Here is a 16,097-nt window from a genome sequence, read left to right as displayed (position 1 = left end):
TCATTTCATTACGGTTTTACGGTTTACAAAACAAAAATATAAAAGTCATTATCATTTTGTCTATGAATAATTGGTATTTTTTTAGGTGAGCAGCAAAGCGCGCGCTTTTTAAAATCAATTCTTCTTTTTATCGTTTTAGCTGATTAACTTATTTTAATACCTACGTATTGGATTGAAATTAGATATATTCTTATGAAAGTGCCCTTGTTTTTATAAAGATTTTTTATAACAGTAGATATCTAATGTACCTACTTGCTTTTTTACTTATCTGCATCCGTTTCCATAGTTACAAATGTATGTAAACTAAATATTAAAAATCATCATGACAACGTATGTGTATCGAAGAGAGTAATCAAACGTAATCATTTTTTTCGTTTCGTCGCATTAGTCTTAATCCTATTAGTTTATTTAGTACCTATTTATTAATATTTAGGTCGTGTTGAAGCATGTACGATGGAAAGAGATTTGGACCCAGAAGTTATCAAGTCTACTCAAATATCTTTGGGAAAATATGTGAAACGGCCCCCACTAAGTGAAAAATTATTGAAGAAACCACCTTTTAGATTCTTGCACGACATCATAACAACGGTGATTTCAATTGACTTGTTTTACTTAGACTCAATTCGGTTTGGTGCGTAGGGGTAACTCTGGATGACTGGTGAATTTGGATAATTAAGTTCTGTAACAGTAATCCACGGATCTGTCCGATTGTAGAATACATAGGTATAATCTCAATGACTCAATCTACCCGAGTCACGGCAGTGTCCCACAGTCTCGCTTACACCCTTATCCCAGATTGCCACTATTGCCCAAACTACCCTATAAAATTTTCCATTGTAAGTGTGTGGATTGTGGATATGGATTACCAAGACACAACAGCGACATCGCTTGATTTAATTACAAGTTGTGCCGATCCGTGAAACAAGGTCGAGACAAAAGCTTTTTCTTATATGATTACCGAAATTATTATTGTTCTTACATCATCTGCTTACTAGGTACTTGTGTGATATAAAGACGATAAATAAGAAAACTACGATGATAATCCTAGGCCAAAATGCTGCTGGGTTCTAGCAGGCTTGGTACCTCGTCCAGACTTACGCCTAATGTTCTCGTTCTACATTAGATTTTACATAGACATACCTATAATACCTATCTGGCTAGCTGCCCCATCATCAGTCATAGCTTTACCATATACCTACATGCTACTTATAAAATAACAAAGAGATAGGTAATATTATTCGATATTTTAAGGTCTAGAATTTAGGCGATAGGCGTTGGTAATATTTAACATTCATAATAGGTAGGTAGTTACCTAGGTACATTTATTTATAAAAAATCTGTCTAGATCTGAATTATATCATAAAATGTTACAATTACAGGTTTTGAAGACGACAGGATTTTTCGAAAACTTATTCGACGACGAAGAATTAATTTCTGATAATGTGAAGGACCGGGATAGTAAAATATCTTTTCTAAACAAAGTCATATTCGTTGTTTGTAAGTAACAAATAGCTTTTCTAACGCTATACCTACTCGAGTCATTTTAAAGTGATATGATAATCACTACCTACTTAAATCTAAATAAAGACGTTACCTTTTTCATTTCACAGGTTCTACTACGGGAAAGCAGCTTTCTGCAAAACCATCAAAAATTGTAGCAGGTCAGGAGCCAGAAAAGACAAATGAGTTACTGCAATGTTTAGCACAAGCGTTAGATGACAAATTATCTTCAGAGAAAGCTGTAAAACAGTACAAAGACAGTATAAAATCATCTCAGACTACAGAGACTAAAACTAAAGAACCCGTTAAACCTACAAAGAAAACTAATGACACAAAAAAGCTTGCATCAAGGAGCAATGAAAAGTTAACAAGTCAGAAAAATGATACTTCTCGATCAACACTTAAGCAAGACAAAGAGAAATCTAATGATATTAAATCTAAACGGAAAGAAGGCGGTACTAATAAAAATGAGACTTCATCGAAGAAAACGCCACAAACTAAACCAGTTAAAAAGAATGCTAAGGATCAAAAGGAACCACAGACAGAAGAAAAGATACAGAGTGACGATAAGAGTTTGAACCTTTATGAAAAGGAAAAACAATCTGAAGTTAAAGATAAGGAGAAGAACTCTGCAACTCGTATAAGCAAACTTCAAAGTCAAGATTCAGACGGATCTTTAGAAAAGGAAGAGCTTACGGACGAGAAATTGAATATAGCATCAGTTTCTCCGATTAAAACTGAAGACAATCAAGACAAACTTAATGCGTCCTATACTATCACAGAGAATGATTCGAATTCTTTAGCATCTTCTACTGACTTGTTAGAAAGATCTCATATAAATGTAGTTGACAATATATCCCTGGAATCTCATGAAAAAATAACACCTAAAACTTCTGACAACCAAATACATTCACATGTTGATAATAATGACAACGCGACACTTAAAAGCATAGAAATAGATTTGAATATTACTGATAAATTTAAAGCCGATACATCTGCCAATAAAGAGCTAGAGAACAAAATTATAGACACGGACAGGCACGAGAACACAATCACATCAAAATTCACAATGTTCAATGGAAATGAAGCTAAAATCCCACGACCAGCAAGTGTGAGACCATCAAGCGTAAGACCATCTTCGTCTAGACCTGGAGCACCAAGAATGAGAGAAAAAGTCGACAATCTAATCAAAGAGTCGGACAATTTACTTATCGGTAAAGTGAACATCATAGCTGAGAATACACAAAATGAAGAGGTTGGGTAGATTTTTTGTACCATACTTATAATAATACCTACTTGATGCTTATACTAATTTGACTAAAAAATAACTTTTATTGCAGGAGGAAGATACGAGTCTGATAATAATGGATCGGCCGGAAAGTACAACAGTGTCACAAGATCAACAGGAACTGCAATTATCTTCTAACGAGCACGGGCACCTCGTCCAACAGATTTTGGACTCCCAGAAGGAACTATCCCAGATATCAGGGAAAACTGAAATAGTGTGTATTCTTTTTTTGTCACAATTAAACCCTAATTGATCAGTAATTCGAACATTCTTATTTCTAGGAATGGCAATTTGGTGCACAGAAAGCCAGAGAAGCACTGAATCAGGACATTGAACAACTCCGCTTTAATATTCAAGCTCTATCGCGAGTGGCGAACCCTCTCGGCAAGTTGTTAGACCACATTCAGGAAGATGTGGAAGTAATGCGTCAAGAACTACAGCAATGGTCAAACATCTATGAAGGCGTCAACAAAGAGATGCTTAAGCAGAAAACGTGAGCTTTTTTGGTTCTAATCTTTTTTGATGTTATATTCAAATGTACAAACAAGATATGTCGTAGAAATCAGATCTAGCTAAATACTTAGGACTTTGTAGTCTGTCTTAATTTTAGTCTTTTAAATAGGTAAAAGCAGCGACTGGTTCAGCGCGGTAAACAACCTTCCGTTATACCTACCTACATTTAATAGAGAAAATGACATCTAAGCTTTATATTTTTGTGATTTTTAGCCTCAACGAAGATTCGCTGATGCCTTTTCACACAAAATTAAAACAGCTAGAAGGCGATATTGAAGAGAAACACGACAAAATCAACGATCTCAAGATACTGATTCATAAAAATGCAATTAGAATTGAGAAACTACTTACTAGTGGTAATGTGCAATAATAGTTTAATTATGTATGTAGATTTGATATTTGCAATAAAATAATTCCAGTTGGTTATATTATGTTCTGTTATAATTCGTATCCACATATTATTGTTCAAAATAGGCTTTTTCAACCGATTTGTCTATCGATAAAAGCCCTACAGAATAATATAAGGTTGTTGGTTCATATCGCCGCCATACAGGAGATGCGCTACACAATCCATTTGGTAAAAATGGTAAAGTAAACTTTTCCCCTGCTGAAAGCATATTTATTTATGATAATAGCTTATCTTAGAATCCCGTGAGCACATGAATTTTATAGTTTATTTATCATTTGGAAAGTAGGGCAGGATGACTTTTCTGTTAGTATATAAGCGCACACTGATCTTAACAACTTAATAAAATTATCCTAGTAACTATCAATGGTACAACATTCCTTTTCCAATAAAATAAAAACAAAATTATTTGTGACTTACATTTAATTTATTTTATCACATAAATTACATGGATAACCACATATACATAAGCTATGTTGAAGAGCCTCAGCACTATAATAAATAGTTACTATATGATTACAATGACTCAAAAGTGGCAATGCTATAATCGAGACAGCTAATCCCTAGTCTATTTTTATCTATTTGAATTGAAGATTGTTCCTTTAAATATGTTATTATTACACTTACAAAATGCATGCAATTTTTTATTTTATAAATAGCCATATGTGATGATTCTTCATTATAAACATAACATAAATAATATTTAATTAACAACAAAAATATCCTTAATATAGTTTAGAATGTTAGATCAGCCAGTGAACCACTCCAACATTTTTTGTTATAACAAACTATACTTTTGATTTGGGTTGTAACAGAGACATCTTTACGGAAGTCGAAAGTCGGAAAGCATAAGATTACCTTTTTAGGCGGATAAACTCAAGCTGGGTTCAAAGCTAAGTATATTTTAACGTATTTGACTGTGTTGACTTGCTACAAACGCAAGTAGAATTACTAAAACGGTGACGATTGTATATGTTGCATGATCTACTGGTTTTATCTTAAGTTCAGTAGTTTCTCAGAAAATGAGTTTGGTCAAGTAATGTAATCATATTTCATTTAATAAATTATATTAAAAATTAATATCTACAAAATATAATTTACCATTAGTTATTAAACATATTCATAACCACATTCGTAAAAGAAGAGGTCAGTTACAACCCTACATTTGATTATGCTTGCATATAATTGCTCATACAGATATCATTCTAAATAAGACTAGTTATTGACTTATATTCACAAAATTATAACAGGTAGACAATGATCAAATTATAATAAGTCAAATAAGCCAAATTGTTTAACTTACACTATTAATATAACTTATTGCAAACTGCTTGTAGGTTGCTGTTGTTTGGTTGTGTTAAAATATATGATTATAAATATTACTAAGTGCATATCCATCGACTAGTTACCAGAAAAAGAATGAAGCCTGTTTAAATTTAGCATGAATCCCAAATGTCTCTTATCCTAAGTGATTTTGTATAAACTCATATTTAATATTTATAATACTTAACTTAAAATATTTGCTACTAATAAGGAGTTACTCAGTTGAATCTTCTACATTATTATTATTAGCCGGGTCACTGTTGCGATTTGTAGCTTGCAGTTCTCGCTGACGTTTTAATATGCTCGCAGCTTGCTCCATAACCATTACAAGTTTGTGTTGACTCTCCAATCTCTCCAAGCAGTTTTTGCATATTGTTTTTGGTAACGGATCTGATTTTGAAACCTAAAAAATATAGTCAATATTAAATAAACAAAATCAAACACAGGAAAATAAAGCTGGGCCCTGGGGTAGTTTCCAATATTTGCTTGGTTAAACATCCTATATTCAGAATTTTCACAACTAAATGTGGATAAAATGTTATATTTTGAAACACCCTAGAAGTGTATGTTGCGTCTCTGTGTGAATTGGCCTACAGTATTCTGTATCATGCTGCATATGTGCGTTATACAAAACGCACATATGCATCGGGGGCAGTGAACGTGTTAAGGAAATTATCTCCTAAACGTAACCCCTTGTTAGTATCAGCACATTTATTTTACAATAATAAAAATGGAGTACCAATATTTATTACAATACTAAAATATGTACATTAGTTCCCTGGAGGACAGTTACCCTAATGGGCGCTTGAGCTTTTTTTATGGGTGGTAACATGTCCAAATGGACAAATTATATATAAGAAAGCCTAATCTGTAAAGGGTGGTATTCCACAATAGGTTCAGAGTCAGGAGATATATTCTAATACAATATTGTTGGCAACCTATGTAGTCAATGCAATAACAAATGACTCGATCATTTCATAACAAAGGCTATCAATTTCTGCTTCTAGCAACCTGAAGGTAGCTGTCATGCTACCTATGGAAAGCCCACCTGTTATTAAATACCTATTATTTAAATATAATTTTGAAGGTGCATTGAAGTTAATAAGTGCATACCTTATTACATCTGGGAATGTAATTAAGGAACGTGAGGTGCAATCCTATTTTAACTATCATTTTTATATGCTACCTACGTAGAGCGAGGAACTTGGGACAACACAAAGAAAAGGGAATCAACGAACATCCTACCTGTACTGTAGAGGTATTTAATCGTATCTACTTAATATATTGAATTTCATTCATGTACTAGTAAAATAAGATATTGCTGACATATTCAATAATGGAACTTACGTTAATAGAGAGATATCTGCTGATTTTCTCCGATATACTCAGGCGTATGCCTTCTTCGCTGTAAATATGTAGCACAACACGGTGCATTTCTGAACATAATCGACAAATAAAACCGGTCAAAACAGCTCTATCTAAACTTCCCATGATTTTCTTAATAAAAACAGCACTGAATTATAATTGTATCGATTTGAACTCTTATTTATTTTCGATAAATATCAATAAAATGTCTACAAACAAAGCTATTGACGTTTATTTTTTTTTTCTATCACTAGTAAGTAGTGATGTCCTGATATCTTAACTAATACTAAATGGAGATTAGTCGATTATTGAGTTTAAGGTGTGTGCATTTACAGATATTACCATCATCAAACAAATAGGTAATTCTGAAAATTAACTATTTGTTTAAGATGAGTTTTGACAGCGTGAAGTTTTTTCAAAAGAACAGCGTTATATAAAAAAATACTATAATTTTCCGGGTTTAACTATATTTGAAAACGAAAAAAATCAGTGGAGGACAAAAGTCAGAACAGGCTGGCTTTTGAGAAATAAAAAAATATTTTATGCTTATGTGAACTTATTTAATTCCTCTAAAAATGATTTGCACTTGTCTCTTAATATTTTCACAGCTTCCACAAATATTACATTTGGCGGCATTGCTCCAACAGACTCGACATTAACTGCGAAAAAATATAATGATGGTCAATACATACGTATTTAGATTAACAGAAATTTAACACAGTTGGTTATGCATAAATTTAATATCTTTCGGCAACTTACACCTCACATTCACCTGATTCTAAATTAAGCAAAGCTTGAACTATGGAAACCAAACAAATTATAAACATAGTCATATACTAACTTTGAAAGACAAGCATATTCATAGACACCTAATAAACATGCCAAATAATATTTAGGATCCTCATGCTATGAGGCAATTATTTCTGCAAGTTGAACATGTCAACTTCTCTGCCAAATTTGCAATGAATGGTTATTTGAGTACTTAATGTAAATAATTATTGTTCTTACATATGAAATGGTCTCGAACTCTACTCAATATGACAGCATCCTTGATTTCATCATAACGGAACACATTTCGACTGCATGTGTCGTATCTGGCGTCACGCACATAGGCTTTCCCTTCAGAATCAATGCTAATGACGCCAGGGGCGAAACAACTCTGTAGCAAAGATGCTTCGCTGCCGCGAACTTCCCGTGTCAATGTTACTTCTGGTAACAGGCGATAGGATGCCGTAGCTAAAAGAAATAATAGTATTTATTAACACCCCAGTAATTTTGACACTTACAACCAAATGCAGAAACATGTCTTGTAGTATGTATTTGTCACTGTTGAGCACCACAACCGAAATACTTTTGAGTATATTATCTTAACATTCAATGATGTTACTGCTTTCTGCATACAGTGAATTTCTTATTTTTCTATATAGTACCTATAGTTAAAGATTTTTGAAGGGTGATTCAGTCAAGGTGTTGTATTGAATTGTGATGACACTTACCAACTGGCGAAAATTTAGCATGATCCTTGCCAATGCCCTTGACAGCAATTAGTTGCAAATCCAGTTCATGGCCAGGCCTCATTTTAGAAATAAGAATATCATTGTGCACAGGGCCAATATCTGTTTCCTTGTAAACAGAAGCTTGGTTGCCAATAGGTTGCCATTTGATCTGGGATGAATAAACTGGAAAACAAAATAGGTATATAGTTAACTAGCTGACCCGCGCAACTTCGCTTGCGTCACATAAGAGAGAATGGATCAAAATTTTCCCCGTTTTCGTAACATTTTTTATTGCTACTCTACTCCTATTGGTTGTAGCGTGATGATATATAGCCTATAACCTTCCTCGATTAATGGGCAATCTAACACTGAAAGAATTTTTCAAATCGGACAAGTAGTTCCTGAGATTAGCGCGTTCAAACAAACAAACAAACAAACTCTTCAGCTTTATAATATTAGTATAGATTAATTACTAATATTAATATTGAGTTTCTGCCCCACAAAATGTTTCACTGGGTTCAAGTTTCCCAAGTATCCAATATATTATGATGGGAATGTTTGAGTATACATTAATATCACAAATTGATGAGAGGAAGGAGTAATTTACTATTGTTTTTTTAAGATACCCAAGTTACATACATACACAATATCACACCTTTATCCTATAGGGGTAGGCAGAGATCAAAGAATGCTAGTTGGTACAAGCTTATCAAACTTCCCTTACCTCGTTCTCATTACATCTAAGTTTAATTTACCATTGTATAAATAAGAATAACAATATACATACTGCTATGGTTGTCATATAAATCCTCGGCTCTGTAAGAATCCTTAGGTTGTGATTTATTCATAGTGCACTTGACTTTCATTGAAAATTCTAATGTGTCAAATTCTGATCCCTCTGTGGCATCTAAAAGTAAATAAAATAAGGTTTCAATTATGTACACTTTACAAAAAAAAGCTTTTAAAAGTACCTACAGTGATATCTAGAATTTACAGTAGCTAGGAGTAGGTAAGTAAAAGATGTTTTTCATAACAATACACATTCATTACAATTTAAGTGTTGTGATCAATGTTAATGGCTGAGTGAGTATGCAAAGTTCACTTGTCAGCATGATTACTGTCTTGAAACATCAGATTCTACAAATAAAAATATTCAAACATTGTGTTTATCATAATACTGATACACATACCTTCAGTGCGGTATTCAAACAGTCTAGGATCAGCTTTCAATGGGATGAGACCTAGTCTATGTGCTAGAACCTCATCCTGTATGATAGATGTATTATTCCGAATCATAACTTTCTCAATCGCCATACTTGGTACTTCACTCAACATCAATCTGCGAAACGCATTCGCAAACGCGGGCTGAGCGCCGATCAAATCAAATTCCATTTCAAAATTATCCATCCGCACGATGACAATACGAAGCTTTTTGGTAAATTTTTTGAAGCTCCATTTTTCATCAGCCATTCCATAATCGTTAGGTGCATTCTGAAATATTTTTAGGTTACAAAATAAAATAGCGAAGATCGTTTAATACCACCCCTACCCTTGAAAGATAAGATTTTCCTATCATTCGATTTCAATTCGCACAAATTTATGCCATTTGTTATGCGTTAGTGTTCGTAATAGCTTATTAATATATGATATGAAAGATTCTTTCAAGTAAGGTCCTTTAAGTTCGAAAAAATACTGTTATTTACCTTTACACGAAACTCTTCCAGCAATACACGAGGTTTTTCGCTCATCTCCGGCATTTTATATCAGTAATACACGGTAAAGTCGCTAAATGTTTAGGTTTTTAGACAATAAACACGTGCAAAATTCAAAAGTAAATAAATTGAAATTTGATTTGAGTCAACACTGGCTATAATGACATATAACTGACAGTTGTGAGAGGTGTTCCCAGCTTTTTTTTTTTTTTTTGTTATTCCGTTTTACGGCTCTGTGATCTAGCACTTTTGAGCCTGAAGTATTTATGAAAATTATGATCTGTGGTTATATAGAAGTTATGGTATTGGTAATGAAATTAAATAGTGGTTGGTAAAATCTTGGGTTCTTCAATAGTTCTTTTAAGTCTCTTGGAAATTTGGGATCCAGATTCTGTAGATTATCTATTAATAATAGCCTGTCTATTGCGAATTGACGACATTCAAAAATGAAGTGCATAATGTCTGCTGCTGGTTTTCCACAGTATTCGCAGCTGTCGTCAGGCTTTATATTCAGTTTGTACAAGTGAGTGGGAGTTCTTGAATGGCCGAATCTTAATCTGTTCATTGTTGTTATAAAATTTCTATTATTGAGTCCTTTAATCTTGCTATTTATATACCATGGTTTGGCGGGCGGGCAACCCTGAATAGCTGCATACCATTTTCCTTTCTCACAACTAACTATATTCCAGTACTCATGCCACAATGTTTTGAGGTCTATGGAGATTTTGGTGTGGAAATCAGTATAGGGAATCTTCAATATGTTAGTATGGTCTTCTGTGCATTCCCCTTTAGCTGCCTGATCTGCTTTTTCATTGCCAGTGATGCCTTTATGTGCAGGTACCCACAAGAACTTTACAATTTTACCATTAATACTTAAGTTAAGGACTATTTCCTTAATGTTGTATAATATATAGTTAGTGTTAAATTTTAATGTACAATTTTCTAATGCCATAAGACAACTTTTTGAATCTGTTATGATAAGAAAGTCATCATTATCTACAGTATGTATATGCTGCAGTGCTAAAAGAATTGCATAACATTCTGCTGTAAATATTGAACAATTTGTATCTAATTTGTAACTATTTACTTTATCCAATTGAGGGTCATATACAGCACATGCTACATGGTTAGATTTAGAACCATCTGTGTATAAAGTATAATATGGTTTATTTTCTAAGAACTGAGATAAGTCTGACTGGTTAAAAATGACTTCATGAAGGATTGTACATTCATTATTAATGACTGCATCATATTTTACTTTATACAGAGGCCAAGGGTAATCTTTGTACATATTGACAGAATATGAGAATACATTTAATGCAACTCGAAGGAGTTCAGGGCTATGACCAGATATTAATTCAGAGGCAGTTATAGGAGAGCTGCTGCCATACAACTCAAGAGCTTGTCTAGGTAATACTCTTTTTATTACTTCATTGTTTGAAGAACTTAGTGTTTTTAAACAGAAATTGAATACTAGTTGTAAACGTCTAAAGATTAAAGGTTCAATACAAGATTCACATTGCATGGCATTAATTGGAGTAGAACACATTGCTCCTGTAATAATTCTTAAAGCCTTATTTTGTATTACATCTAGTTTCCTTATATGAGATAAATTACAATTCATATAAGCTAGGGAACTATAATCAAAGTGACTGCGAACAATACTTTTATATAACATTGACAAAATTTTTGGGTCAGAGCCCCAATGCACACCGGCCAAAGATCTTAAAACATTAAGACCCCTACTTGATGCTTTGATTAAGTGGTTTATATGACTCTCAAAAGACAACTTTGGGTCTAAGTAGATACCTAAAAACTTCTTTTCCCTAATAATTGGAAGTAATGAATTGTTGTATTTTATATTTAAGTCACAATCTAATACTTTTTTTGAAAAAATCATAACACCACTTTTGCTAGGACTAATTTCTAAACCTAGTTTATTGAAGTAATAATCATGTAGTTTAATTAAAGCAATATTGAGATTACTTACAGAAATATTTACATTACTATTAACACTATATAACAATAAGTCATCAGCAAACTGTAAGAAGTTGACATTTGAATTATTTAGATATTTATTAATTTGACTAGTGTATAAATTATACAACAAAGGTGATAAGATCGCACCCTGCATTGTTCCTTTGTATACATGTCTAGGACCATGTAGAATGTTATTGAATTTAACATACATTGTTCTATCATAAAGAAAGTTATAAATCCACTTACAAAATTTTCCAGGAATGCCAATATCGCACAATATGCCAATTAAAGTGGAAGGAATCACATTATCAAAAGCACCTTGGATATCAAGGAAGACACAAACAGTAGAAGAGTGGCTATGAAAAGAACTTTTTATATCTGAAATCAAAGAAGTAAAACTTTCTACTGCACTACGACCTTTCCTGAACCCAAACTGCTGATTAGGTAAGAGGTTATTTGATTCTACAAAGTAGTCTAATCTGGTTTTCAAAATATTTTCAAAGAGCTTACCTATACAAGAGGCTAATGATATAGGTCTATATGAGTTGAAGTGATTAGGAGGCTTATCTTGTTTTAAAATTGGAATAACACATTGTGTTTTCCAAGCTTGTGGTATAATTTGCTTGTCCCATAGTATGTTAAAAATATTTAACAATACTTCTTTAGCATTTTTATGCAAATTGCGTATCATAATGTAAGGAAAATCATCTAGTCCAGGAGATGTATCTTTTCTATGCAGCAGAGCAGTGTTAAACTCTTGCCAAGTAAATGGGGCAATCAGAAAATTTGTGGTTACATTACTACTCTGGGAGAAATATTGATTTAATAATTCATTATTTTCGGAATTTACAGGGTCAATCGGAGAAGCAAATTTATCGAAGAATGAGGGAATCCAGTCATCATTACGGTGTCTATTACCAAGTGATAGCCTTTTAAATTTTCTAATGTAATTCCAAATAGTAGTAATTGGTGTGAATCTATTAAATGACTCGCATAAATTGGTCCAACTTTGTTTCTTTTTTTCCTTTAATAATCTTTTTTTCATGGCATCTATTTTTTTATAATTTATAAAATTATCTAAACTTGGATTTGACCTATAGTAATTTAAAGCTTGTTTACTGTTTTTAACTGCTTCAGCACATTCTGAATCCCACCATGGAACTGGCTTTTTCATAATAGATTGGGAAGATTTCACAATTTTAGGAACACATTGTTCTTTAATAGTATTTAAAAAATTACAAAAGTCGCCATATAGTTTAAGAGGATCTGTGTCCTGAATACTAATATAATTATATATTTTCTCTGAGCAAGAGTTGTATTTATTCCAATCAGCTTTACTATATAAATAACGATCTACCGGTTCTCCTAACTGATATTTATCAATGGAGGTTTGGATATCCAAAATTGTAGGGTAATGATAGCTTCCCATAGGATCATCATGAACCATCCAGCTACACATTGGGGCCAGAGATGGGCTGACAGATGATAGGTCAATTGCTGAGGGCATATGGGTACTCCTGCCTACTGTAGTAGGGGAACCTGAGTTAAGTATACACAAGTCACATTCATCTAAGATATTATATATTTCATTTCCACGACTGTCACTTCTGTGGCAGCCAAATGCTACATGATGAGCATTTAGGTCTCCAGAAAATAGGAGTGGTCTAGGTAATCTATTTATTATCTGTTTAAGTTTCCTACCCCTAAATCTAGAACTATTGCCCCCTGGGGGAGGACAGTAGGAACACAGTATGGTCAAGTTTCCATGTAAAGTTACTAGAGATATGGCTACAGACTGTAAATAATCATAAAATGGGATATGTATTGTAGAATATTTGTAAATGTCTTTAATCAAAATTGCTACGCCACCTCTACCATTAAGGCCTATCTGTTTAATGAAATTGTAACCAGTAATAAAAAAATCGGGTTTATCTTTTAGCCAAATTTCATTGAGTAAACAAATATCAATATTGTTGTCTTTTAAAAAATTTATTAAAAGGGGTTTTTTGTTAATAATACCTTCAACATTAAATTGTGATATTCTTATGTAAGACTTATCCATGATTAAGTTTTAAAAGTTTTAATTAAAATATCTTGTATGACGTTGCTAGTAATGGCCCTATTTTCATTGCCTATTGAAATAAGCGCCCCGATAAGACCTTTTCTGATAAAATCGTTATTAATAATTTCGTTAATCAATCTTTCGTTGGAAATTGTTTCAGATTTAGTTGATGCGGCAGTGGGAATAGGTGAAGGTTTACGACTTACTACGGAAGCAAGAGAAGCAGGATTAGAAGTTTTAGTATTGGTTTTAGTTACAGTAGAAATTTGAGGAAAGTTCCTTTCGTAGTTACTTATATTATTATTTCTATAATTGCCAGAAATAACATTGGCATACGTTTTACTTTTCTTAGCTTCAATTTTTTGCCTCTTAATAGGACATTCTCGGGAAATAGCTAGATGTGGACCTTGACAATTAATGCATTTAATATTATTTTTATTTACACATTCTGAAAAGTGATGCTCCTCAGTGCAAATTGAGCATTTTTGACTATTTTTGCAGATTTTGGCACCATGGTTGAATTTAAAACACTTAAAACATTGTAATAATGGAGCATGATACTCGTGTACTTTAAATCTAAACAAATCCAAGTATACATATTCTGGAAGAACATTCGACAAAAATGTTAAAGAAACTGTTTTATATGGTTTCAATTCACCATTTTCTTTTTTTGTAAATCTACGGACTGCTATTATTTCATATCTTGAGCTCAATTTCTTAAATAATTCAGCATTACTTATACTTGTGGGTACAAATTTCAAGACACCGATGCATTCTACTGCCGAAGCTGGAATAAATGCCTTGAATTGATGCTTGCTTAGAAAAGCTTCATTTTTTATAAAATTGTTGGCATTGTTTGATTGCGAAAAGGTAACGCAAATCTTATTGGGATTAATTCTTTTAATGTTCGTGATTCCCTTGATGTCATTTTTAAATAAATTTGTTGTGATAATAGGATTAACATTTCCTATTTTTTCCGATTCTCGGAGGCCCTCGACAAATACGGAAAACTCGCCACTCACCGCACTTTCAGCAAACATTCTTTTGTATTCGGGTTTAATAAATGTTTTGTAGAACTCATCTGGTCCTCCTTGATTCCGATTCGGAACCTTCCTCTTTTCGACCCCTCCACCTGGATCGTCGCCATCTCCATCCGGCATTATATATTAATGTTGAAATATATACAACTATTTAAATATTTACACTATTTACAATTGAATTGGAATGGAAATAATAAGAGAAATAATTTTTGAAAATTATTTAAAAATTCGCGCCTTAGTAGTTCAAAAGCCCGCCAAAAAGTCTCTCCCAGCTTTTTAGAGAACCTGGGTTACCATATCGTAGGTATTATGATAATATCAGGTTAATTTCTGCTCCAAACAACAGAGGAAGGTAACCTAAATAAAGAGTCAAGAGTGGTTTTGGGACTGCTTGACTTCGTGTTCTCAACGGAAGTAGAAGGTGGGCTTGGTCGAAGCTTAAAAAAAAAAATCATGGCTGTTCATGTTATGGCTAACTTGACACTTAAGTCGTGCTCGTGCCATATGTTTTTAAACCTACATCTGCCTGGCGTATTACCTTATAACCGTTAAGTTAGTTACAACATAAATAAATAATTACGATAAATATCAGTGGACAACTTACACACGGTCATTTGATTCCAAACTAAGCAGAGCTTGTACTATGGTAATCAAATAACTGATAAACATACTTATATACTTCGAAATACATATATAGATAGATAAATTGACATCCAGGCTCAGAACAAATGCTCGTGCTCATCACACAAAGCTTTGTCACGGGTGGGATTCGAACCCACCACACGCGATACTGCGGCGAAGTGACCTCTTTAACCACTGCGCCAAACGTGCAGTTAAATATACATATTTACTGTGGGCAATAGTTGCAACTCTCCAGTCATAACGCTTTTAACAGCGACGCCAACGGACAGGAAGTTCATAATTACTCATAGGCGAGGTAATACGGCCTTGCTTACATAAACCACATACTAAATATAATTACATAAATATTTATCAAACAACGATACCGTACATACATATAACTTAGAATGAGGATGTTTCAACATATTCCTATGGCTTTACGCGAGCAGTGCGAATATGAACCAAATTGGGTTACTTTTTGTGTGGTTAAAGCTATGGTAGGTACGTAAGTAGGTACCTATTAACTTAACGAAAGTGCGTTTTTTTTTACTTTTATTTAATTAAGTAGGTCACCAGGCATGTCCGAATATAAATAAGAAACATTACTTTTAGTGTTTACGCGAGTGATGTAGAAGTTTGAAGTTCTTGTGCACGCGTTTATGCGCGAGTGTTCCCGTACGCGCGTTGTACGAGCATAAACATATTATTATACATAGAAGTAGGTAGGTAGTTAGGTACTGTAGGTAGGTATCTACGTGTAAGAGGATGGTATATTCGTTACAGGTCTCTTC

The 16,097-nt window shown here is 33.3% G+C and overlaps 2 protein-coding genes across 2 annotated transcripts; one reads left to right on the top strand and one right to left on the bottom strand.

The window, feature by feature from the left end:
• The first annotated feature begins 344 nt into the window (after nucleotides 1-344).
• LOC142981057 (TRAF3-interacting protein 1-like) lies at nucleotides 345-3,723 on the top strand. The gene is made up of 6 exons (XM_076126718.1): nucleotides 345-588; nucleotides 1,380-1,497; nucleotides 1,611-2,755; nucleotides 2,841-3,002; nucleotides 3,070-3,281; nucleotides 3,515-3,723. The coding sequence occupies exons 1-6, from the start codon at nucleotides 454-456 to the stop codon at nucleotides 3,669-3,671; spliced, it is 1,929 nt and encodes a 642-aa protein (XP_075982833.1). The 5' UTR covers nucleotides 345-453; the 3' UTR covers nucleotides 3,672-3,723.
• A 3,191-nt stretch (nucleotides 3,724-6,914) lies between these two features.
• Nucleotides 6,915-9,775, bottom strand: Polr1C (RNA polymerase I and III subunit C). The gene is made up of 6 exons (XM_076126579.1): nucleotides 9,595-9,775; nucleotides 9,082-9,382; nucleotides 8,679-8,798; nucleotides 7,892-8,074; nucleotides 7,404-7,631; nucleotides 6,915-7,054 (listed from the first exon to the last, which is right to left on the bottom strand). The coding sequence occupies exons 1-6, from the start codon at nucleotides 9,646-9,648 to the stop codon at nucleotides 6,942-6,944; spliced, it is 999 nt and encodes a 332-aa protein (XP_075982694.1). The 5' UTR covers nucleotides 9,649-9,775; the 3' UTR covers nucleotides 6,915-6,941.
• Nucleotides 9,776-16,097: the final 6,322 nt, after the last annotated feature.

The sequence above is a fragment of the Anticarsia gemmatalis genome, chromosome 19, assembly GCF_050436995.1.
Source record: "Anticarsia gemmatalis isolate Benzon Research Colony breed Stoneville strain chromosome 19, ilAntGemm2 primary, whole genome shotgun sequence".
In the NCBI taxonomy this organism is placed as follows: domain Eukaryota; kingdom Metazoa; phylum Arthropoda; class Insecta; order Lepidoptera; family Erebidae; genus Anticarsia; species Anticarsia gemmatalis.
The sequence above is the reverse complement of the archived record's forward strand: the minus strand, read 5'-3'. Positions and strand labels throughout refer to the sequence as shown.